This window comes from Tachypleus tridentatus, chromosome 11, assembly GCF_004210375.1.
Source record: "Tachypleus tridentatus isolate NWPU-2018 chromosome 11, ASM421037v1, whole genome shotgun sequence".
Taxonomy (NCBI): Eukaryota; Metazoa; Arthropoda; class Merostomata; order Xiphosura; family Limulidae; genus Tachypleus; species Tachypleus tridentatus.
In genome coordinates this window covers 47,076,435-47,097,971 of record NC_134835.1, presented here as the reverse complement: position 1 = coordinate 47,097,971, position 21,537 = coordinate 47,076,435, and the positions used below count along the sequence as shown (strand labels likewise).

Here is a 21,537-nt window from a genome sequence, read left to right as displayed (position 1 = left end):
ACTCATTACTTATGTACTAATTAACTATATAACACTATTCCACTACTTTATCAATACTTTACACTACTATCTACTGACTCACACTATTGCATTACTATTGCATTTCCTTCTTTATTGATACTTTACATTGTTATCCATTGATTTATTTTATGGCAGTACTCTTTCGTTTCTTAACTGATACTTTCCATTGCAATCTACTGAATAATAGGTTGTTATCATACGAGGGCTGTTCAAAAAAATACGCGGACTGTTTGAATTGAGCGGGTCCAGTTAGTTCCAGGGGAATCCGCTTGGTGTCGCTAGGTTCGCACAGATAAGCCGATTACGACGCCATTTCCCGATTGCAGATATCTTCATTTGTGTAATAGCTACGCGGTTTTAAGTGAAGTGCGATTTTTTCGTTTGGCGGATTTCAGAATGAATGACCTGAAGGAGCAACGACTTGCTGTGAAATTTTGTGTTAAACTTGGAAAATCTGCAACTGAAACTTTTGCTATGCTTAACACGGTTTACGGTGATGTTGCTAGGAAGCGTACGGCATGTTTCAAGTGACATGAACGTTTTAAGGATATTCGACAGTCCATTGAAGATGTTGAGCGTCCTGGACGTCCTTCCATGTCAACTGACGACCCACACGTCACCAAAATCAACACCCTGGTGCGGGCAAATCGACGTCTGCCTGTCAGGGAGCTTGCTGAAGAGTGTGGGATATCAGTTGGATCTTGTTACGAGATTTTGACCGAAAAATTGAAGATGCACCGCGTTGCTGCAAAATTCAGCCCTCAGAGCTCGTGAGTTTTTGGCCAAACACTCGATCACTGTTCTTCCCCACCCCCCTACTCACCTGACCTTGCTCCTTGCGATTTTTTTCTTGTTCCCCAAACTCAAAAGACCCTTGAAAGGAAGAAGATTTGAGACGATTCCCGAGATTAAGGCAAATGCGACGAAGGAGCTGGAGGACATTACAAAAGAAGGGTACCAGGACTATTTCAACAAGTGGAAACACCGTTGGGATAAGTGTGTGCATTGGGGAGGAGAGTACTTTGAAGGGGTCCCAGACCTGTAACTTCTAAATAAAGTACATTTTGTTTTATGACGTCAGTCCGCGTATTTTTTGAACAGACCTCGTAAGATTTAAAGAACTCGTTAAATAAGAACAGAAAACTTCCAACGACGAAAAAGTTCTAAGTTAGTACAATTCTCTAAAGTACCTTAACACTAAACGGAAAATAAAAGAAAGTAACTCTTCCTGTGTCTCTATGTTTTTAACATCGTAGATTTGCGTTTCTATGGAAAAAATTTGTTAAATGTTATAAATCATTATCTATGTTATGGCTGTTAATCAAATCTTTAGGCAGACTTTTTCAAGCACTGTAAAGTCAATATGATTAAAAACAGTACTTATTATTGTAAAAAATGGTATGTCTTTTCAAAATCGATATATATTATTAACGTGTGATGAACTGCAGGCAGTATTCTGCTAGTCTTAGCTCTGCAAACATTTCAGATATTTCTTTTATGCTGACTATTATTAAGCAAAAGAATTAGTAATTCAGTTGCTAGATTTTGTACTGAATACATGTATTATATATGTCCTTCATGTTTTACTGTCACAAGATAATCAGAATGTATGTTTTCCCGTGTTATGACCACTATAAAATCCATAATTCAGTAACCATTTTCAAATCTCTTGAATAGAAATTTTAGAGAATCAAGTACGAAACAATAGTTTGGGTTATTTTGGTCATAAAATATGCCTGCGGTCACATTCATGTTCCTTATCTTACATATTTGCCAATAAAAGTGTCTAATAGAGTAGAAATGTCGTATCGTATGGTAGAAATAAATGGTAACCATATTCAAAGGTGCTTTCTATGTAATTCTTCATTTTAAAGAAAACTTAGTGCTCAGTTTCTGTAACAAGAACATAACACACATTGTTACGCCATCTCTAGCAGATTGTACTGTGAAACAAACATGGTAAAGTGTCTCTTGTGTTTTTATAAACTTACTGTAAGTACAGAAAACGATAAAGCACAAATCATCAGATCACGCCACACCCATCCAGTCATCCAGAGTGAACAGGAGAGTTCTAAACACAAATAAAGCTGTTTACGTGTAAAATAAAACAGTTAACTTGTTGTCTACTACGTTATGGCAGTTTATATGTCCTTCATAAAAGAGAAAGTTTAATCAAATAATGTTGAAAAATTGGTTAATTAAAACAGATCATGACAGATATTGCACTAAACAAGCATGTTCAGTTGACATTTTTTCACCGATTTGTTAAAATAGTTTTCATTGTCCACGTTTATATTTTGTCGTGCAATTATCACTGTTGAAAAACTTTGATAGTTATATATGTAAACAGGAAATAAAGATACAGCTAAATAATACCAGTTCAGGCTATAATTGTTGTTTTTCTTCTGCGCGTAATTATCCATTCAAAGATGAAAGAGTTTTTTTACCGTTTCTAGTCTTAGATTTTTATACTAAAAGTATTTTACAAACTGAAAAAGCAACTCGAGGTTTTCGGGTGGTGAACCATTTACCAAAACATTAATTTTACGCTAAGACTGGTATTTTTTTCGAATCACTGATATGATTAATGTATTATTCTTTTTGTACTTTTGCATATATACTTTGCACCACTGAAAATCTGTAGATTGCACAAGTGGTCATGCGCCTTCTTCCTGGGAAGTCTTGTCATCCATAATATGTACAGTATGCTTATATAGAAATCGGATTATTATAAAGAAAATCACAAGTTCAAAATTATTGCGTCTTAGAACTGTTTATTGTGGTGGAACTAAACCTCACCAGAGACACACTAATACTCATGATTTTACTGTGGTGATACGGTATCTTTAAGTCGACATAACAACTCCAAATGTGGTTTGAAAGAGCTTCCACGCTCTATAAGAAGTGGCCTCAGTGAGTCTGTATGGTAATAAACCATACATGTCTGGAGTTTATTGCCTTTCTTCGGCCATCTCGTTACATCTATTAGATTATGAGGTCAAACCGATCTGTCTTGAGTTTATCGCCTTTCTTCGGCCATCTCGTTACATCTATTAGATTATGAGGTCAAACCGGTCTGTCTAGAGTTTATCGCCTTTCTTCGGCCATATTGTTACATCTCTTAGAATATGAGGACAATTACAACATTAGAAACAAGAATTTGGCTCAAACTCAAAACAAAAGCACTGAAACCAGTGATCCCTTGAAATTTTTGAGCAGTATAGGTAAACTTATTTAGAGGTTATTATAATAAATTATAATAAAAATTGACTTTTTATACACGTTTTAAAAACAGTACAATATTACTAAGTGTAATATGATGCTTGGCCTTATTTCATTGTTGAAAGTTCATGGAATCTTAAAATAGTAGTTATGTATTAAATGAACCAAACTTAATGTTTATGTGCAAATATCCTTAAAGTATTTAATTTTGGTTTGCCTGTGAGATGAATATATTTGACGTAAATAAATGTTATTAGAGGTGGATATAAAAAGAAACTTCCTGAATTAAGTAGAAGATGGGATCGTGTCCATAGAAATTACTGATCGTCTGTAAACATGTTCAGGCTTTTTAATGGTCTCTTCATGCTCAGTTTCATGTGGAAACAAACCTATATTGCATTAACTGAATTTGAAGATGAGCAGATGTTTTCCATCTGCTTTTCCTTTCATCCCAGTAGCAATTCTCACCGAATAAAAACAGCTCTGTGCTAGAAGTTTGCAACTGTGTTTTAGTCGCAATAACTCTCTACTTAACTAACCAATACGTAAAAAAAAAAACATTAAAAAGTACGCTACATATTAGACTAACAGTAACTTCTGGTACTATAAGCGAGTTCTTAAGTGATACCGTTCTTACAATTTTAGATTGGTACGTTTCAGATATTTCTGTCTACAATGCCTTTCTTCTCTAGCTATCATTTGTTTACAGCTCTAAGATGGATGGCACCAACAGTTGATGTTTTGTCACAATAATGAAATTCGCCAAGTCAGCCTAATTCGACCCCTAGTATATTTTTTTTAGAACAGGCAGAACTATTTCTTTAATTCTTATAATGATGTCTTTACCATATCGCACTTTAAAGAAATTCGAACCATATGATACGGTAATCGTTAAATTATCTATACTGCACTTTTCAGTCGCGGCACAAAGGCTCCTAGAACAGTTCTGAATTATTGTGGGGTTTTTTCCAAGAACAATTTTTTAGTTCATGACTGATTTGAAACGTAATTATAGTTTTGAACTCAGGACGTTAAAAACTATCAATTGATGTATTTGGCCACGCCCAATGTCTCATAGATTAATTTATTCTAATCCTGCCTAAAACAATTTCAATTTAAGGATAGGCTGATAGAGATTTTGATAAATTTGTTTGTTTTTGAATTTCGCACAAAGTTACACAAGAGATATCTGCACTACCCGTCCATAATTTTACAGTGTAAGACTAGACGGCAGGCAGCTAGTCATCATCACCCACCGCCAACTCTTGGGCTACTCTTTTACCAAAGAATAGCGGGATTGGCCGTCACATTACAGCGACCTAACGTCTGAAATGGCGAGTGTGTTTGGTGTGACGGGGATTCGAACCTGTGACCTTTAGATTACAAGTCGAGTACCTTAACCACCTGTCACACAAAAATGTATCTAATAAAAGGATAAACGGTCTCATAGATTAATTTACTCTAATTCTTCCTAAAATGATTTCAAGTGCAACGACTATTGAGCATTCCTTCTTGTTTGTTTCTTCAACGTAAATTATATCGTGTCCTCTAATAGGATTTTCTGTTGTGAATATTTTAATTTCCAAAATTGCATTTTTTTCTTTAACTTAATATTTGAGCTATTCTCAAGAACAAAAAAATAGACTAAGAGTTCTTTTAGTTAGATCATTGTCTCCAGGCGATCTCGTTACCTACTAAGTTTACCAGATAACAAATCACCAAATGTAACAAAAATAGAGTACTTGCACCACGAGGGCTCTTTAAAGGCTTGACGTTTTACATCTTGAGCCAAAGACGTTACTAACTGGTGAAGAAAACCTACAAGTCATCACGGAAATAGCGTCGATAGTTTTTGTTCCACACAATCAGAAATCAGCAGCAGTCTCTAGTATTTAGTTTTATTTAAAGTTTGTTTTTGTTATTGAATGTTAATATAGAGCACCTTACATTAATTAGTGACTGCTATTATTTGATAACATTGATTTCCCCTGATCATTGTTGTGAATTTGTAACAAAGTGGAACAGGTCCGGTATTTAAGGCACTCGACTCGTAATCCGAGGGCGCGGGTTCGAATCCCCGTCACATCAAACATGCTGGCCCTTCCAGCCATGGGGGCTTTGTAATGTTACGGTCAATCTCACTTTTCGTTGGAAAAAGAGTAGGTGGTGATGACTAGCTGCCTTCTCTCTACTCTCACACTTCTAAATTAGGGACGGCTAGCGTAGATAGTTCTCGTGTAGCTTTGCGCAATGGCCCGGCATGGCCAAGCGCGTAAGGCGTGCGACTCGTAATCTGAGGGTCGCGGGTTCGCGCCCGCGTCGCGCTAAACATGCTCCCCTCCCAGCCGTGGGGGCGTATAATGTGACGGACAATCCCACTATTCGTTGGTAAAAGAGTAGCCCAAGAGTTGGCGGTGGGTGGTGATGACTAGCTGCCTTCCCTCTAGTCTTACGCTGCTAAATTAGGGACGGCTAGCACATATAGCCCTCGAGTAGCTTTGTGCGAAATTCCACAAAACAAACAAGGTTTGCGCAAAATTCAAAACAAATTAAACCAAGATAGAACAAAGGATTTTTGGCACACAACTTTCCATATACAAATGATAATTGTAGTATTTTAGTAACATATTTATTGTGGTTGTAGTGTACTACCCGAGATAAACAAATATGACCAATGACTCGGTAACTCTAGAATTATTATGTAATATTTCCATTAGATAAATCCGCAATACTTCACTACATCCAATTTTATATCATTCTAAAGTAAGAAATTATATCTAAAATCCATGATATTAAGGAAAAATTAAATATCGACCTCGAAGTGGTTTGAATTTCTCGCAGAGCCACACGAGAACTATCTGCACTAGCCGTCCCTCATTTAGCAGTGTAAGACTAGAGAGAAGGCAGTTAGTCATCACCACCCACCGCCAACTCTTGGGCTACGCTTTTACCAACGAATAGTAGGATTGACCGTAACATTATAACGCCCCCACGGCTGAATGTGCGAGCATGTTTGGTGTAACAGGGATTCGAACCCACGACCCTCAGATTACGAGTCGAGTGCTTTAACCACCTGGTCATGCCGGACCCGATCTCGAAGTGAGAAAGCTGAGTAATTTTAGAAAAAAATTAGGAAATCCAGGTATACTTTAGTATCCAGATTCTAACATAATGATTTTTGTTTCTTACTTTATTGAATTCTAAGTTTAACCTCTTAAAAAAAAAGAAGCCGACTATGATGACGGGCAACAAAACTACTTTTTGGAACACTTGATGTTTCTTTAACTTTGATGAATTTTGCTAAAAGCTTGTTTGTTTGTAGTTAAGCACAAAGCTACAGATTGGGCTGTCTCTGCTTTACCCATCAAAAGTATCGAAACCTAATTTTTAGCATTGTAATTACGAAAACATGCGTCTGTGCCACTAGGAGACACCACGGAAAGCTACTCCAGAGTAATATAATAGCTAGCTATCCCAAATTTTTGTGGCAACAGACTAGAGGAAACGGCGCTACCATCTACCGTCACGAACACCATCTATCGACAGTCTTGGATTACTTTATATGCAAAAACGGCTCGTTTGGGCTGAGAAAACACTTTTACATAGAAGAGCGAACAACGTTTCGACCTTCTTCGGTCATCGTCAGCCGTTTTTGCATATAAATTTCTCAACAAGTGGGTTTCTCGTCATCACTGAGTCTTGGATTACTCTTCTCAAACTGAATAGTGGGAAATGACCGTTTCCCTTATAACGTACCTAGACCCCCAAAAGCGTAGTGCGACTATTTTTTCTTCTTTTTATTCTGATAACAGGACGCTAGCAAGTGAATTTCAACTCCAAAGTCTGGTACTTTAACCACTAGACATCACTCAACCCATAATATATTTAGAAACAATTTAAATAGTAGAGACCTGGAATAACTTTATACTTTTATATTGTTGTTGTTTTTCAAGTGCTCAGAATACACTAATTTTAATATTGAATACTTTTTTTTCAAACCATATAATGACGTATCTATACATTACACGGTTTTTGGCACCTGTTGAAAATATTGTTTCTCAAGTTTGGAAACTGGAAGATGCATTTTGGAACAGAGACATATTAGTAACAAACTACCTGACATTCTGTTAAGCTGCTATAAAAACTTCTAAACTTTTATTTCTTCGTACATGTTATTGGTTGTTGTTTTGTTACGTAGTCAACTATAAATATACAAAGTTTCCCCTCCTTGTTTATTTTTTCTTTACACTCTTTATCTTACTGTCATCAATTTATATTTTGAGGTAAAACAATGAAATACTGTATGATACTGTGTATAGATCAAATGATGTCCTTTTTACATTTCCGTTCCAGAGTGGAGTACAAAAATAGCAAAGCTGGAATGTTCTTTTGGGAGAGACTGAAGGATTTCACAGAGGTTTACCGAGTAGACGAGGGGATGTATGGAACAAGTCTGTTTTGTTTTGTAAAAGTTAATCCGTCTCCTCCACAAAAAAACAAAAACAATAAAATAAGATGAAAAATAACACGTGGGTTGATTTCTCTACAACTTTCACATCACGTATGTGAAAGAAACTTTACAATGAATCACATTTTCCTTTGTTTGTTTCCAGAGATTCTGTCGTAAAATTTAAGCTAATCTTACAGGCAATTTAATTAATAAAATATCATTGTGGTCAGCACTGTATTAATATGGTTGTTGTTTATAAAATTATCCTATAATGGTAGCTGTGTGAAACTATTCACACCTCAATAATCGAATAATGTGCCTTATCCTTATCTCTTTAAAGTTTAAAAAGAAAAATAATCGACCTCAAGCTTTTAACAATACCAATAAATATAAAAGAACTATAACAGTGATTTGTTGAACACTGTACGTATCATAGATCAAAGTAATGCTTGATTTATTACTTGTGAGCATTACATCAGTTTAAAAGTAACAATAAGTTGTGGTTCTTAAAATGTTAATTCTCACTGGCACATACTTGGAAAATATAAAACTAAGAATGGGTTATTTTTAAATGTAAACTTTCAACCAATCTGAAAGCACTTGGTATGATATAATAAAAACTTTCAAGAAAAAGGCATTTCAGATCATTCATAAAGTTGTGTTTAATTTCAGAAACCTACAATTATTTCATGTTTCAGACCGCACAAGGGTTATTTTGCGCATGGCCATCCCTGATTTCAAACTGTTAGAATAGAGTGTAGGCAGCTGGTCAACAAACAACATCAACTGCGACAGCTGAAGTACTCTTACCTGATTAAGTAGAGAGATTTGACAGCTATGTCATAAAAGTCGCCTATTGCGGAACGTGTTTTTGTAGCAAATGGTAGCTATCTAAACATCATTGGATTCACAATCAGGATAATACGATCACGCAGACTTTTATTTATTTTACTGTTTGTTTGTTTTGAATTTTCTGCAAAACCGTCCCTAATTTATTAGACTAGAAGGAGGGCTAACTCTTTGGGTACTCTTTTGCCAACGAATAGTGGAATTGACACTAAAACTGTAGCGTCCCCACGGCTGAAAGGGCAAGCATGTTTGATATAACGGAGATACGAACCCGCAGATTGCTTAATATTACAGTTATTCTGTAGCATTAATAAAAGTTACACATGTGGCATTGCTACTGAAGTAAAACAGTTGGTTTTGTTTTTGTCTTGTTTCGATCGGCAAGGTATAAGATTGTCCCGATAATGTTTTACATTGAATAGAAATGTAAATATTTTCCATGAAACTATATTTTTAATATGTTTGTGTTTAAATTACGTGAACTGAGTGAAAAATTGCACGAAGAAAGAACTGCAGCCGTGGGAACGTTATAATGTGACGGTCAATCCCACAATTAATTGGTAAAATAGTAGCCCACGAGCTGGCGGTAGGTGGTGATAACTACCTGTCTTTCATCTAGTCTTACACTACTAAATTAAGGACAACTAGCGCATATAGCCCTCGTGAAGCTTTGCGTGAAATTCAAACACAAGCAAACAAACGCAACTAATTTGTGATGTGTTAGTACATGAATATGAGGGAACATAATATATCTGTGTTATATCCGCTTCATGATAAACACTTTTTTATTCTGAACAATTTAACAAAACCAAAAGAAGAAAACTATTTTACAGAGAAATCAGACCTTCACCGAATTGCCAAGCGACTGCACCACCAGTTGCTTAGCAACGTAAAGACCTTAGAAATGGTAACAAACGGATATATTGTCAAGTACCAGTGGCATTGTTTACGTTAATTATAAAATACCAAGGCAGCTCTACCTAGAACAAAACACCCTATGGAAGTTAAAATGTATTATGTGCGTGTTAGTATATATATAAATATACATATACTCATATATAATATTAAAGCTTAACATTTCTCAAGTCCCTTATATGTTTTTAACCTTCATGTCTCTATAGTAATTTAATTTACGCTAATGTCGACTGTTCATACGATCAATAAGTGACCTGGAATAAAACAACAGAAAAAGAAGGCTTACATTTATCGGTTTATATTGTTAATTATAATCAAAATAAGCAGAAATTCCTGGACTACCTTGAAATATTTCCATACAATATTTCATTTGATTTCAGTCACTCTTTATTAGATTATTAACGTAAAGCTATAAAGTAATATATGTATATCTACTTATCTTATTACTGTAAAGCCTGTAACGCCAACTTTTAATTAATAAAACACAGGAATTTTCCAATGTATATTAGTCTTACACATGACAGTGCATTGCACAACAATTCATATTTAATAATATTTTGTATGATACGTTATACTCAGTATGTAGCTAATTTTAAACATAATAATACTTCATAGAACAATTTATACCGGGTAATTATTTGATAGTAGTTAAGCACAAACTAGTTATATAATGGACTTTCTAGCGTTGTGAGTCCATAGGGATGTCACTGTACCACAAGTGGGGGGCTACTAAATAAAAGTTTGTATCATAATTTATACTCAGTGATACTCTGTACTCCTTTTTAAACATGGTAATACCTTGTACAACAAATTCTTTGAATAATATTTTCTATTACAACTTATACTCAGTAGTATTTTGTATCCCATTCTGAATAAGATAGTACTTTGTAGAATGTATATTAATTATTACTTTGCATCATAACTTATACTCAGTAGTTTTTTGTATCCCATTTTGAACATGACAGTACTTTCTAGAATGTATATTAATTATTACTTTGCATTATAACTTATACTCAGTGGTTTTTTGTATCCCATTTTGAACATGACAGTACTTTCTACAATGTGTATTAAGTAATACTTTGTATGATAATTTATACTTATACGTATGTTATACCTTATTTTACTTATGTCAGTAGTTTGTCTTGTAAGGCTTACGATTTACAAATGCTAAAAGAATGTGTGTCGATACTCTCATTGCGCACAATGTAGGCAGCCCATTAGTGTATCTATATACTTAATAACATATAGTGCTTTGTACATATACATTTAATAGTACCACAACATAATGTATATATCACAACAACGTAATTTTAAGTAAACGTGTGTTATTTAGAGCTATTAATTGATATCATACTTGCTCTGTAACTCCTCTATCATCTATTAACTGATATCATACTTGCTCTGTAACTCCTCTATCATCTATTAACTGATATCATACTTGCCCTGTAACGCCTCTATCATCTATTAACTGATATCATACTTGCCCTGTAACGCCTCTATCATCTATTAACTGATATCATACTTGCCCTGTAACGCCTCTATCATCTATTAACTGATATCATACTTGCCCTGTAACGCTCTATCGTCTATTAACTGATATCATACTTGCCCTGTATCTCCTCTATCATCTATTAACTGATATCATACTTGCTCCTGTAACTCCTCTATAATCTATTAACTGATATCATACTTGCCCTGTAACTCCTCTATCATCTATTAACTGATATCATACTTGCCCTGTAACTCCTCTATCGTCTATTAACTGATATCATACTTGCCCTGTAACTCCTCTATCGTTTATTAACTGATATCATACTTGCCCTGTAACTCCTCTATCGTCTATTAACTGACATCATACTTGCCCTGTAACTCCTCTATCGTCTATTAACTGATATCATACTTGCCCTCTAACGCCTCTATCATCTATTAACTGATATCATACTTGCCCTGTAACTCTTCTATCGTCTATTAACTGATATCATACTTGCCCTCTAACTCCTCTATCGTCTATTAACTGATATCATACTTGCCCTCTAACGCCTCTATCATCTATTAACTGATATCATACTTGCCCTGTAACTCTTCTATCGTCTATTAACTGATATCATACTTGCCCTGTAACTCCTCTATCGTCTATTAACTGATATCATACTTGCCCTGTAACTCCTCTATCGTCTATTAACTGATATCATACTTGCCCTGTATCTCCTCTATCATCTATTAACTGATATCATACTTGCCCTGTAACTCCTCTATCGTCTATTAACTGATATCATACTTGCCCTGTAACTCCTCTATAATTTATTAACTGATATCATACTTGCCCTTAACTCCTCTATCATCTATTAACCGATATCATACTTGCCCTGTAACTCCTCTATCATCTATTAACTGATATCATACTTGCCCTGTAACTCCTCTATCATCTATTAACTGATATTATACTTGCCCTGTAACGCCTCTTGTCATTTTTAAACACATTTTTGGATAGCTATACACTTTCTTTGTAAAGAAAACTTGAGGTACATAATCGGGTGGTGGGAGCAATAGGTGGCAAACGTTAATATCTGTAAAAGAGTTAATTATAACTTAGAAGCCTTTTCTCATTTAAATCTTTACACAAAATAACAAATTAATTTCTAATATTTACGTGTACTTTTAATTTCATTACGTGTAGGAAGTTTCAAAACTCCATGGAACTTGACATCATTTATTTCGAACCAGTTAAATCTCATCTTTTTCTTACATTACATATAAATAAGCGTACTTATAGTCAGGTAGCGTGTTTGTGTGTTTTCTTAGAGCAAGACCACATTGGGCTATCTGCTGAGCCCATCGAGGGGACTCAAACCGCTGACCTTAGCGTTGTAAATCCGGAGACATACCGCTGAACTAGCGGGGAAGGAGTCAGGTGGCATTACAAGACTACGTATTCAGAGTTATCCAAATACAAACGCCTAAGTATCAGCTACTTACACTACTCGTGTTGAAAAATAAGTCGAAACTATCATTAACTAAATTTACTGTGTTCAAGTTATAAGCGCAGGTAAAAATAAGTTACAAATGGAATCCACCCATAATCGCTTTAGTAAATAAAAGCTATATTTCTGCTATAGCTCAAACAGTAGACGATATCTCAAAAACATAGCAGAAGATATCATTTTGACATTACACATATTTCAACATTTTGTTTATGGGCTGTACAATTTATTTACATTACGTTTGACTCCTAATTCATCTAAGAATAACTACTGTGTTAAACTCCATATTATGGGATGAATTAAGAAGTTAAGCTGAATGTAAAATCAGTTTTACATCACATAAATAAAATTATATTGTATAATATGTAACAAGTTGCGTTATTTTGCTGTGATTGAGCTAAAATCGAATCTTACTGTTGTTTTTTCTTAGATGTTGTTGTTGTTTTGAATTAAGCACAAAGCTACATAATGGGCTATCTGTGCTCTGCCCACCACGGGTATCTAAACCCGGTTTTTAGCGTTGTAAGTCCGTAGACATACCGCTGAGCCACTGGGGGAGCCTTTTTTTCTTAGATTTAACGCATTTTTGTGTTACACCAACTTAATGCACTCACAATGTAATGATTATTGTTTAACTGGAGATTTAAAGAGAAGCAACACATACAGTGAAGTAATAGAAAGGTCCTGATGTTCTCAATATTACATAAGTTTAAATGTACGAAAATAAAACTCCTTAAGAACGATTGTGATAATGAATCGGAAGTAGCAGTGACACTGGATAATACTCTTGCTCTCAGATGAGTCTTGCAAAATGAAGTTTGGAAACAAGAGGGACGAGGTAAAGAAGAAGAGAGTATTCTTTATTTTTATTAATCGATATTATTTCTTAATCATCATTCGTGTGCTTTACTTTCAAGAATCAATACTTATTTACAACTAAAAAGTACCTAAGTTAAATAGACGCAGATTTAATTCATTGCTTCACGCAGAGAGTAATCATTCTTCTTTGTAATAGTTTCCTCCATTTACTTTTTTTTCCCTCTCCCTTCTGATGACTTACTTCCCTACCTACCTGTTGTTTGATCCTAACTTTGTTCGTTCTGCTTTTTAACATATTTCGTTCTTCTCGCCTCAATTGCATCCATCTTCTGCTGGGACAGAGGTAAGTCTTCGAATTTGCAACGCTAAAATCATGGGCTCGATTCGCCTCGATGGACACAGCAGATAGCCTGATGTGGCTTTGCCAAAAGAAAGACACACGCGCGCGCGCAATTGCTTCCAGTAATATTTTTTATTGTTATTTCTTTCTTTTCACGCACTGACATCTACATACACTATGTCATTTACTGTTGATTTTTTCAGTCATTCATTTTTATTGATGATAACTTTCCTCAACAGGTTTATACAAGCACCCCAGCTTCTTCACCCTGAGATTTTTGAGAAACTATCCTATTCGTTTCGTCTAGTTATCCTTCTTCCTACAAACAATCATTTCTATTGTTGTTATCCTCCTTTGAACAATAAAACTTTCTACTGTTTGCTTCCTCCTGACAATAATTTCTCTTTTTATTAGAATCGCCTGGACAATTAATTTTACTACTGTTTGCTCTTTCAAACAATAATTCCCTTTATTGTTACCTGTATCAAAACATTTTACCTCAACTACAACAGTCAATGTTTTCAACAATTATGAGTGTAATTAAACGTTTGGATCTTGTATTTATAGATTAAACTGTATCTGAAACATATCTTTCATGTTTTAACTTTTAGGTAAAATAAACCATCCTTACAATTATATTGTGACTACATAAATTGTTAAAGGCTGATTTAAAGTACTTATAAATTTATATTTCAACGAAAAATTTAATATTTTCTTAATTGATGAGATTATTACAGCAATCGTAGTTAAAAGCTCTTATATAAAATCTTATTCTTAGCGTGTGACCACATTTAATAATATTTTGGTTGAAAATGTAAACGTTACTATGAAGGGCAAAAAAAAAAAACATAAATGACTCTGATAATTAAAGAACTTATAAGCCCTCTGCTCGCAAAAGTTTCTCAGTTTATTTTTAACATTTCAAATATACGATTCATATAAACAAACGTCAATATAAACAGCAAACAAAAAATAGCGACTAGAAAACGCCAAATAAATAGGTTCAAGGACGAGTTCATAATTAAGTTAAATAGGTCATATTAGTGTGCTCTAAGTAGTCACGCATTCATCGGAACAAATTATTTTATCTTTCTTTCAACAATATTGGTTATGTTCTTTTTAAACGATACTCAAGAAATGCAGTTACAACATCGACTAGCACTTTATAAACGTAACCAGGTTAATCGTCAACGCTTACGATGTCATCACTAATCTTGGTATTGAACCAACATTTTAATATGTTCGTTAGACTACCAGGTTTTATATTAAACAATATCCGTTATCGAAGAAATTGAGATAGATATATATATGGAGTACATGATTTCACCTCAGTATAAGTGTTATGCACCATGCAGCATAATAAACAGAGCATGATTATTTAGTTCGATGATAAACTGTCTGGTTAATTTTTTTTCAAATACTGATTGACAGACAGTTAGATAATTAGCCATAAACATTTATATTGATGTTTTATTGTTATAATCCATATTAGAAAGAGAAACAATAACCTCACGGAAGCAGGATTAATTGTTACAATCTACTCCTGAGGAGTTATAATAACCTCAAGAAAGCAAGGTTTTATTGTTATAATTTACACCTGAAGGAAGACAATAAGCTCATGAAAACAGGTTTTATTGTGATAATCTACGCCTGAAGAAGGATATTAACCTCATGAAAACGTGTTTTATTATTATAATCTACACCTCACAAAGCAACATGACGAAGAAACTGTGAAAGTTTTACTATAACGTTTAAAACAAACATTAGTTTCAAGTCACGTTTTTTTGCTTAAGAGAGTACTTTCATTCGAAGCCTCCAGATTTGCACAAATCCAAACCGGCTTTTTATGAGGACTCAAAGCATTAAACATTGATGGAGAAAGTATGATAAAACTAATTTAAGTACTGAAATAAAGAAAAATAATATTATGCAAATTGCATTATATCAATGGAAGCACTTGTGAAGCACATTTCATATCATCAGGTCACTTCACTTGACTTCTAATTATTCTAACATTGCGATTACTTTAACCACAATATAAAAATGTATTTGTTTCACGTTGTAGGTACTTATATTTAATATTATTAATTAATACTATTATACATCGAAGTGGTCAAACAAGCTGGTATGATGCTAGTTTATATCTTGGAATTAACACATCTGATACTGGAACAAATGGTAAAATTGGTTCACTTTTGATATGGGTTAAAAACGTAGAACATCTTATTGGATACTTTAGGCACTTACCTGAATGTTGATACCACATCCTGAGATATGAAAAGAAAAATTGTCACTGAATCAAACAAAAAGTTCATTTGAAAAATAATTCCCATTATAAATTTGTGAAAGTTGTTGTACAGTTTGTATTATTTTGCATGAAACTGGTTAATGTAAGTTACCGTGTAAAGCCTAACTTTACTTTTACACCGATGATAAGATGCCAAAAACTATTTCTCTTGTCGGCGACTGTCTACATTGGTATCAGACCAACAGATATAGCTAATTTAAGGGAACTGTTACTTGTGTCGTGCTGCTCCCATGGTTTACTCCTGACGTCAGAGGCTGGCGACGTTAAAATGACTCTTAATTTGAAAGCTTCGTATTTCACAAATCTATTTACTTGCAAGTTGATTTTTTTGTTTATTAAACTTTAATTTGTTCAAGTTTCTGCTCTAAAAATAAAAGCATAAGGTAAAGTATTAAAATTTGATAATAGCATTAAAATCGCAAAATGTGTAGTAATAAATTTTATTTAAATCCTGGTTTGATCAATTTAAGGATAAAAAATAACGAAACCGTTTGTAATAGCTAATGGTATTTCGACTTTCTATTTTGAACAAATATATAGAGCGTTACTTTTACTACACATTATTTAGTGTGTTATCTAAGTTGCTGGCAAATAAATATTACTTCTAATGATACTATTTTATACTTACTAACATGTAAAACTATTTCACTAGATGCATTATAAGTACTTTGTACCGATAAACCATAGTGGATTGTTTTGTTTGTTTGTTTTTGAATTTCGCGCAAAGCTACTCGAAGGCTATCTGTGCTAGCTGTCCATAATTTAGCAGTGTAAGACTAGAGGGAAGGCAGCTAGTCATCACCACCCATCGCCAACTCTTGGGCTACTCTTTTATCAACGAATAGTGGGATTGACCGTCACAAAATAACGCCCTCACAGCTGGGAGGGCGAGCATGTTTGGCGCGACAGGGATGCGAACCCGCGACCCTCAGATTACGAGTCGCACGCCTTAACATAGTGGACTTTTTTTTGTCCGAACTTTTAATTTAAGACAGAGCTTTTCTTCATATTTATATATATAAAGATATTTATATATATAAACTCCACAATTTAAGACACAATCTCAACTCATCTACGATTCAGATTCTGCACAAAACAAGAGTATAGAGTGACATTTGCCTTTGTAAACTTTTTAAACTAACCTTTACAATAGAACTTGTCCAAAAGCTTCTTCCATCATAGAAACTCAAGAGAGCTTTATACTATTATTCAGTTTGGTTGTAATTTCTTTTTAATACAGAACTTTTTGTGTCGTAATTTTAACAACACTTGTGCTTCGTGAATGGCAGACGTTGTAACTAACTCGCTTTGATTGTTTCTGGTCAATCCTAGGCTCAATTTAAAAACTTCTTAGATATATTTATTATAATTTTGTATAATTCTTAAAACGAGAACTAGAAATTCTGTCATAAATAGCACTTATACTTATTGTACTCATATAAATAATATATAAAAATATTACTTTGATATCGGACAGTTTCATTTTAAATGTGAAATACCAACCAAACGGGCCTGGCATGGCCAAGCGCGTAAGGCGTGCGACTCGTAATCCGAGGGTCGCGGGTTCGCGCCCGCGTTGCGCTAAACATGCTCGCCCTCCCAGCCGTGGGGGTGTATAATGTGACGGTCAATCCCACTATTCGTTGGTAAAAGAGTAGCCCAAGAGTTGGCGGTGGGTGGTGATGACTAGCTGCCTTCCCTCTAGTCTTACACTGCTAAATTAGGGACGGCTAGCACAGATAGCCCTCGAGTAGCTTTGTGCTAAATTCCAAAAACAAACAAACAAACCAACCAAACACTGACATATTTATGTGTGAAATGTTCAACTGTAATCATAGACGCAGCAACAGCCTACGTGCACTCAAAATAAGAACTAGTCAAGGCGACGACATTTGAATAGTAAATCAGGTAGTCAAGCGGTGCTAAAAAATGACTCTCCAGGTAGTCGCTAAAATCGATGACTACCTAATATGACTATTAAAGATTAGTCATTTTTACTATTGTGTAGTCGGAAAATAGTCAGGTGATGGTGGCAGAGATACCTGGCAGGTAATAAATTTGACTGCTCTATGATAGTCGTTATGACTTTCGTTACGTAGTCATTCTGACCAATGATAACTACCTAACAATAGTCTCATTGCCTACCTGCAAACCACTACAGAGTAGTCATGACATAGTCAGTGTGACCCTATTCGTCCAAGGAGCGGTTGTCATTATGACCATCCATTAACAACAGACTATTGTCATTATGACTCTCCAACGACCATGGAAGATAAGTCATGTTGACCCGGTCAGGACCACCTCTGCAATGTCACTGCTAGGCAAAGAGACCATCTTCAGTCTCTTCATCAGAACCGTCACTAAGCAGTCAACCCTGCAGCCATCTAATGATTCAACGTAAGTCCCAGTAACCTGCCACCATCCTGAAAAATATAAAATGCATTTTAGCAACACCATTTTTATTCTAAACTGAGCACAAGTGTACATCAATATACATGTACCAAAATAAAATTCAAAATGCACCAACAATTTGAAAATAAACAACTGTACTTTACACTTGGTTTTTGAAAATTCACGCTGGATCAAATACACATGACAAGTTACTAATAATAATCCAGAGCTAATATAACCTTATGGCTTTGAACACTTTCCTCTTCCTTTACCTTTGGACGTTTTGACAGATTTACCGCTGCTATGTTTTTTGACATTCAAGAGATCAAGCAACTGAAGAACACATCTATCTGGTAATTTTCCTGGACTCATCATAGAGCTTCAGAACAACTCTTTCAACAAAGTTGAAAGTTTTCTTGAGTTTTGTTTGAAATGCAAAGTTGAAGATATAAAAACTCCCTACATACATAGTGAATGCTTCCACAAAATCTTCAGTGGCACAAATATCAAATCCATCAACATATAGTTTGAATTCATGATCACAAAACTGAGAAACTGAACCACATTGAATGTATATACCACTTTCAGCATGTTCCCTAACTTCAGTACCCATCATGATACTTTGACTTTCTTTTAGAATAAAAGGGATACCAAGAATGGCAATACTAGATGTAATATCAGGCATGTGTGAGGACTGTTTCATAAGAAATGCTAGCAATGGATTATTTTCTGGTGATATGTTTCTGTCCCGCAGGTGAGAATTTACTGAGTCCTTATATTGAGAAAGATTGACACTCCTTTTTCTGCATCATTTCCTAGCCGCTTAAATTCATTCAGTAGCTGTGCTGGTGATGCCACAAGGAAAGGATAATGCTATATAAGTTCATTGACAGGAGTGTTGTCAATGACCAGCTTCCTACGATCATGCAGAGTTTTGTCCATAAGCAAGTCCACTTTACAAAGATCACCCTTTTTTCTGCAATGTAGACGAGTTTTCATCCATTCCTTGAGTTTTTCGGTGGAAGTTTCATTCTCCCTAACTGGCTTTTCACACAAGTATTGCTTTAATACATATAGCCTCTGTTCTGAGATGTGGTCTGGAGATGGGGTTTCATCTGTTGCAGTTTTCGTCTTTTTCTTTCTTTCTTGGACTATAGGCAATGATGAATCCTTCCGCTTTCTATTATTCTGGGATTTCTGACGAAGCCTTATCCTCCACAGCTCCTGCAATTAGAATTGACAGAAATAGTTCTATTGAGGATGAATAACAAAACTGCCCTGGTATAACTATAATTATTTTAAACAATGTTTCTTTTAAATCACTTTTGGCATTTTTCAGGTTTAAGCTGAGAAAATGAAAGTCATACACAAACTGGTTAATAAATCAGTTGTGCGAATTCATCTTGACAATGTATTTTCTTTAGTGTCAAATCAGTTGAGTTTCATTAGTTGAGTCATGTTACATCGTATACAAATAAAACAAATATCTCAAAGTATCAAAATTGTATTTTCCACAGCCCCTTCTTGGCAGATATGTGTACTTGTGTGTATTTTAAAAAATATAACTTCCCACAAAATTTCACTTGTTTCTTTACTAATATTATGCAACACAAAAAATGCCATTTAATTTATTTTGTAACTAATGAATACATTTCTTGCAGAATACATTTACACCCTTACAAGTGGTAATATGGTCATTCCTGTTATGCACTTCAGGACGAATTTTATTGGGCTCATAAAGTCAAATGTATAGATAAAATAATATATTTGTGATGAAAATATATTTCACAACAAACATAACATAATGTACATGTGGATAGTACTTACACAAACACCTTGGGGTGTTAGATTTGGGGCATCTGACAGCTGAGGGTAGCGCTTGAATATTTCATCCACTACTTGGTCATACTGCCTTGAAGTGGGATATTTGGAAAATAGAGGTTAGGCAGGCTATCAAGTACAGTGAAGACATCTGAAGAGATATAGTTACACGCTTGTAATCAGAAATGGTACACATGGTATTCACTGCACAACACTTACAAGGTATAGTTGGAAACCTCAGTGTAGACTTTATTCAGTAAATGGAAGCGACCTTTTTTCTCAACAGGCTTCCCTTGCGACAACAGCAAAACAGTAGATCTAGGCAGACTTGACAAATTTTCCAGCTTAAAGGGTACTGGCCAAGGCTTGAATGCTAAAATGCTGACCAAAGAAAATATCAAATAGTTTAAAACACACAAATTGGGGTTGACTGTTTGTAATGAAATACTAACTAAGGCCTAACTGTCTCAAGTAAAAGATGAAACTATTTCCCCAACAGATTAAAAGATCTGTTTGACATTCCTTAGGACATGTACTGGGACCGGGTGAAGATGCACTCTGCTTGCTTCAAGGCACTTCAGGGTTCGGTGGATTCTGGTCAAAAATACATTTTTAACGGGTCTAAATTTGTAATAAAAAATTAACAACCGTAATTGTGCTATGTTGAATAATGTATATTGAACAATTTTACTCCTTTTTTCGGAATAAAGTTTCCGCAAAGTGATTTCCAATGACTACATAAATGATTATAATCACTCAAATTTAAATGGGTTGCGCATTCTTATAAGCGACTCACCACAACAGCTATCTCTCCGTCAAAGGCACCAGCATTAGAAACCAAAGAAACGTGCAACTTTGCTCGTGGTTTTGGAATGTCGGATCATTGAACATCCACCCAATCCTGCCAGTCTTCCATGTACACTTGAGCTGACAAGTTGGTAGCATCTACATCCAGATTTAGGTTGTCAGAAATCTTACTGGGCAACAATCCCAGATCATCCACTGACATAACAATTTTTTTCATTGTAGGTAATGTGGTAGGATAAAACCATCTCTCTGAAATCTAAAAGCATGGAACTGATCAAAAATGATTTATACGTATACACATGCAGAAAAGTTGTCATTGAAGAACAACTACAAAACACCAAAAAGATATATTAAATTTTCGTATATCTAACATCAGCAGGACTGGTATAAATCAGCTAAATAAGTACTTTTGTTTTTTCCCCAATAAATAGTAGCCTATAAAAGGTGAAAGCAAATCTGACCTCAATAGATGGTGATGATAGTGGTGATTTTGGTGCAAATATGCATGATACATATTAATATGACACAAGTTCTCTCTGTTTGAAAATTTTGATGAAATTTGTCACAAAAAGGCAGAAACAAATTTACATAAAATATGTCAAATCTTTTGATG

At 34.8% G+C, this 21,537-nt stretch overlaps 1 protein-coding gene across 1 annotated transcript in view; it reads right to left on the bottom strand.

Annotated features, from left to right (window-relative positions):
* The window catches only part of LOC143232096 (glycine receptor subunit alpha-2-like), a 42,114-nt gene extending 26,021 nt beyond the window's left edge, over positions 1-16,093 (bottom strand). Inside the window, exon 1 of the mRNA XM_076467168.1 lies at positions 15,845-16,093. Within this exon, the coding sequence (XP_076323283.1) occupies positions 15,845-15,930 (86 nt within the window). The 5' untranslated portion in view covers positions 15,931-16,093. The remainder of the gene's footprint in view (positions 1-15,844) is intronic.
* Between the last annotated feature and the right edge of the window lie 5,444 nt (positions 16,094-21,537).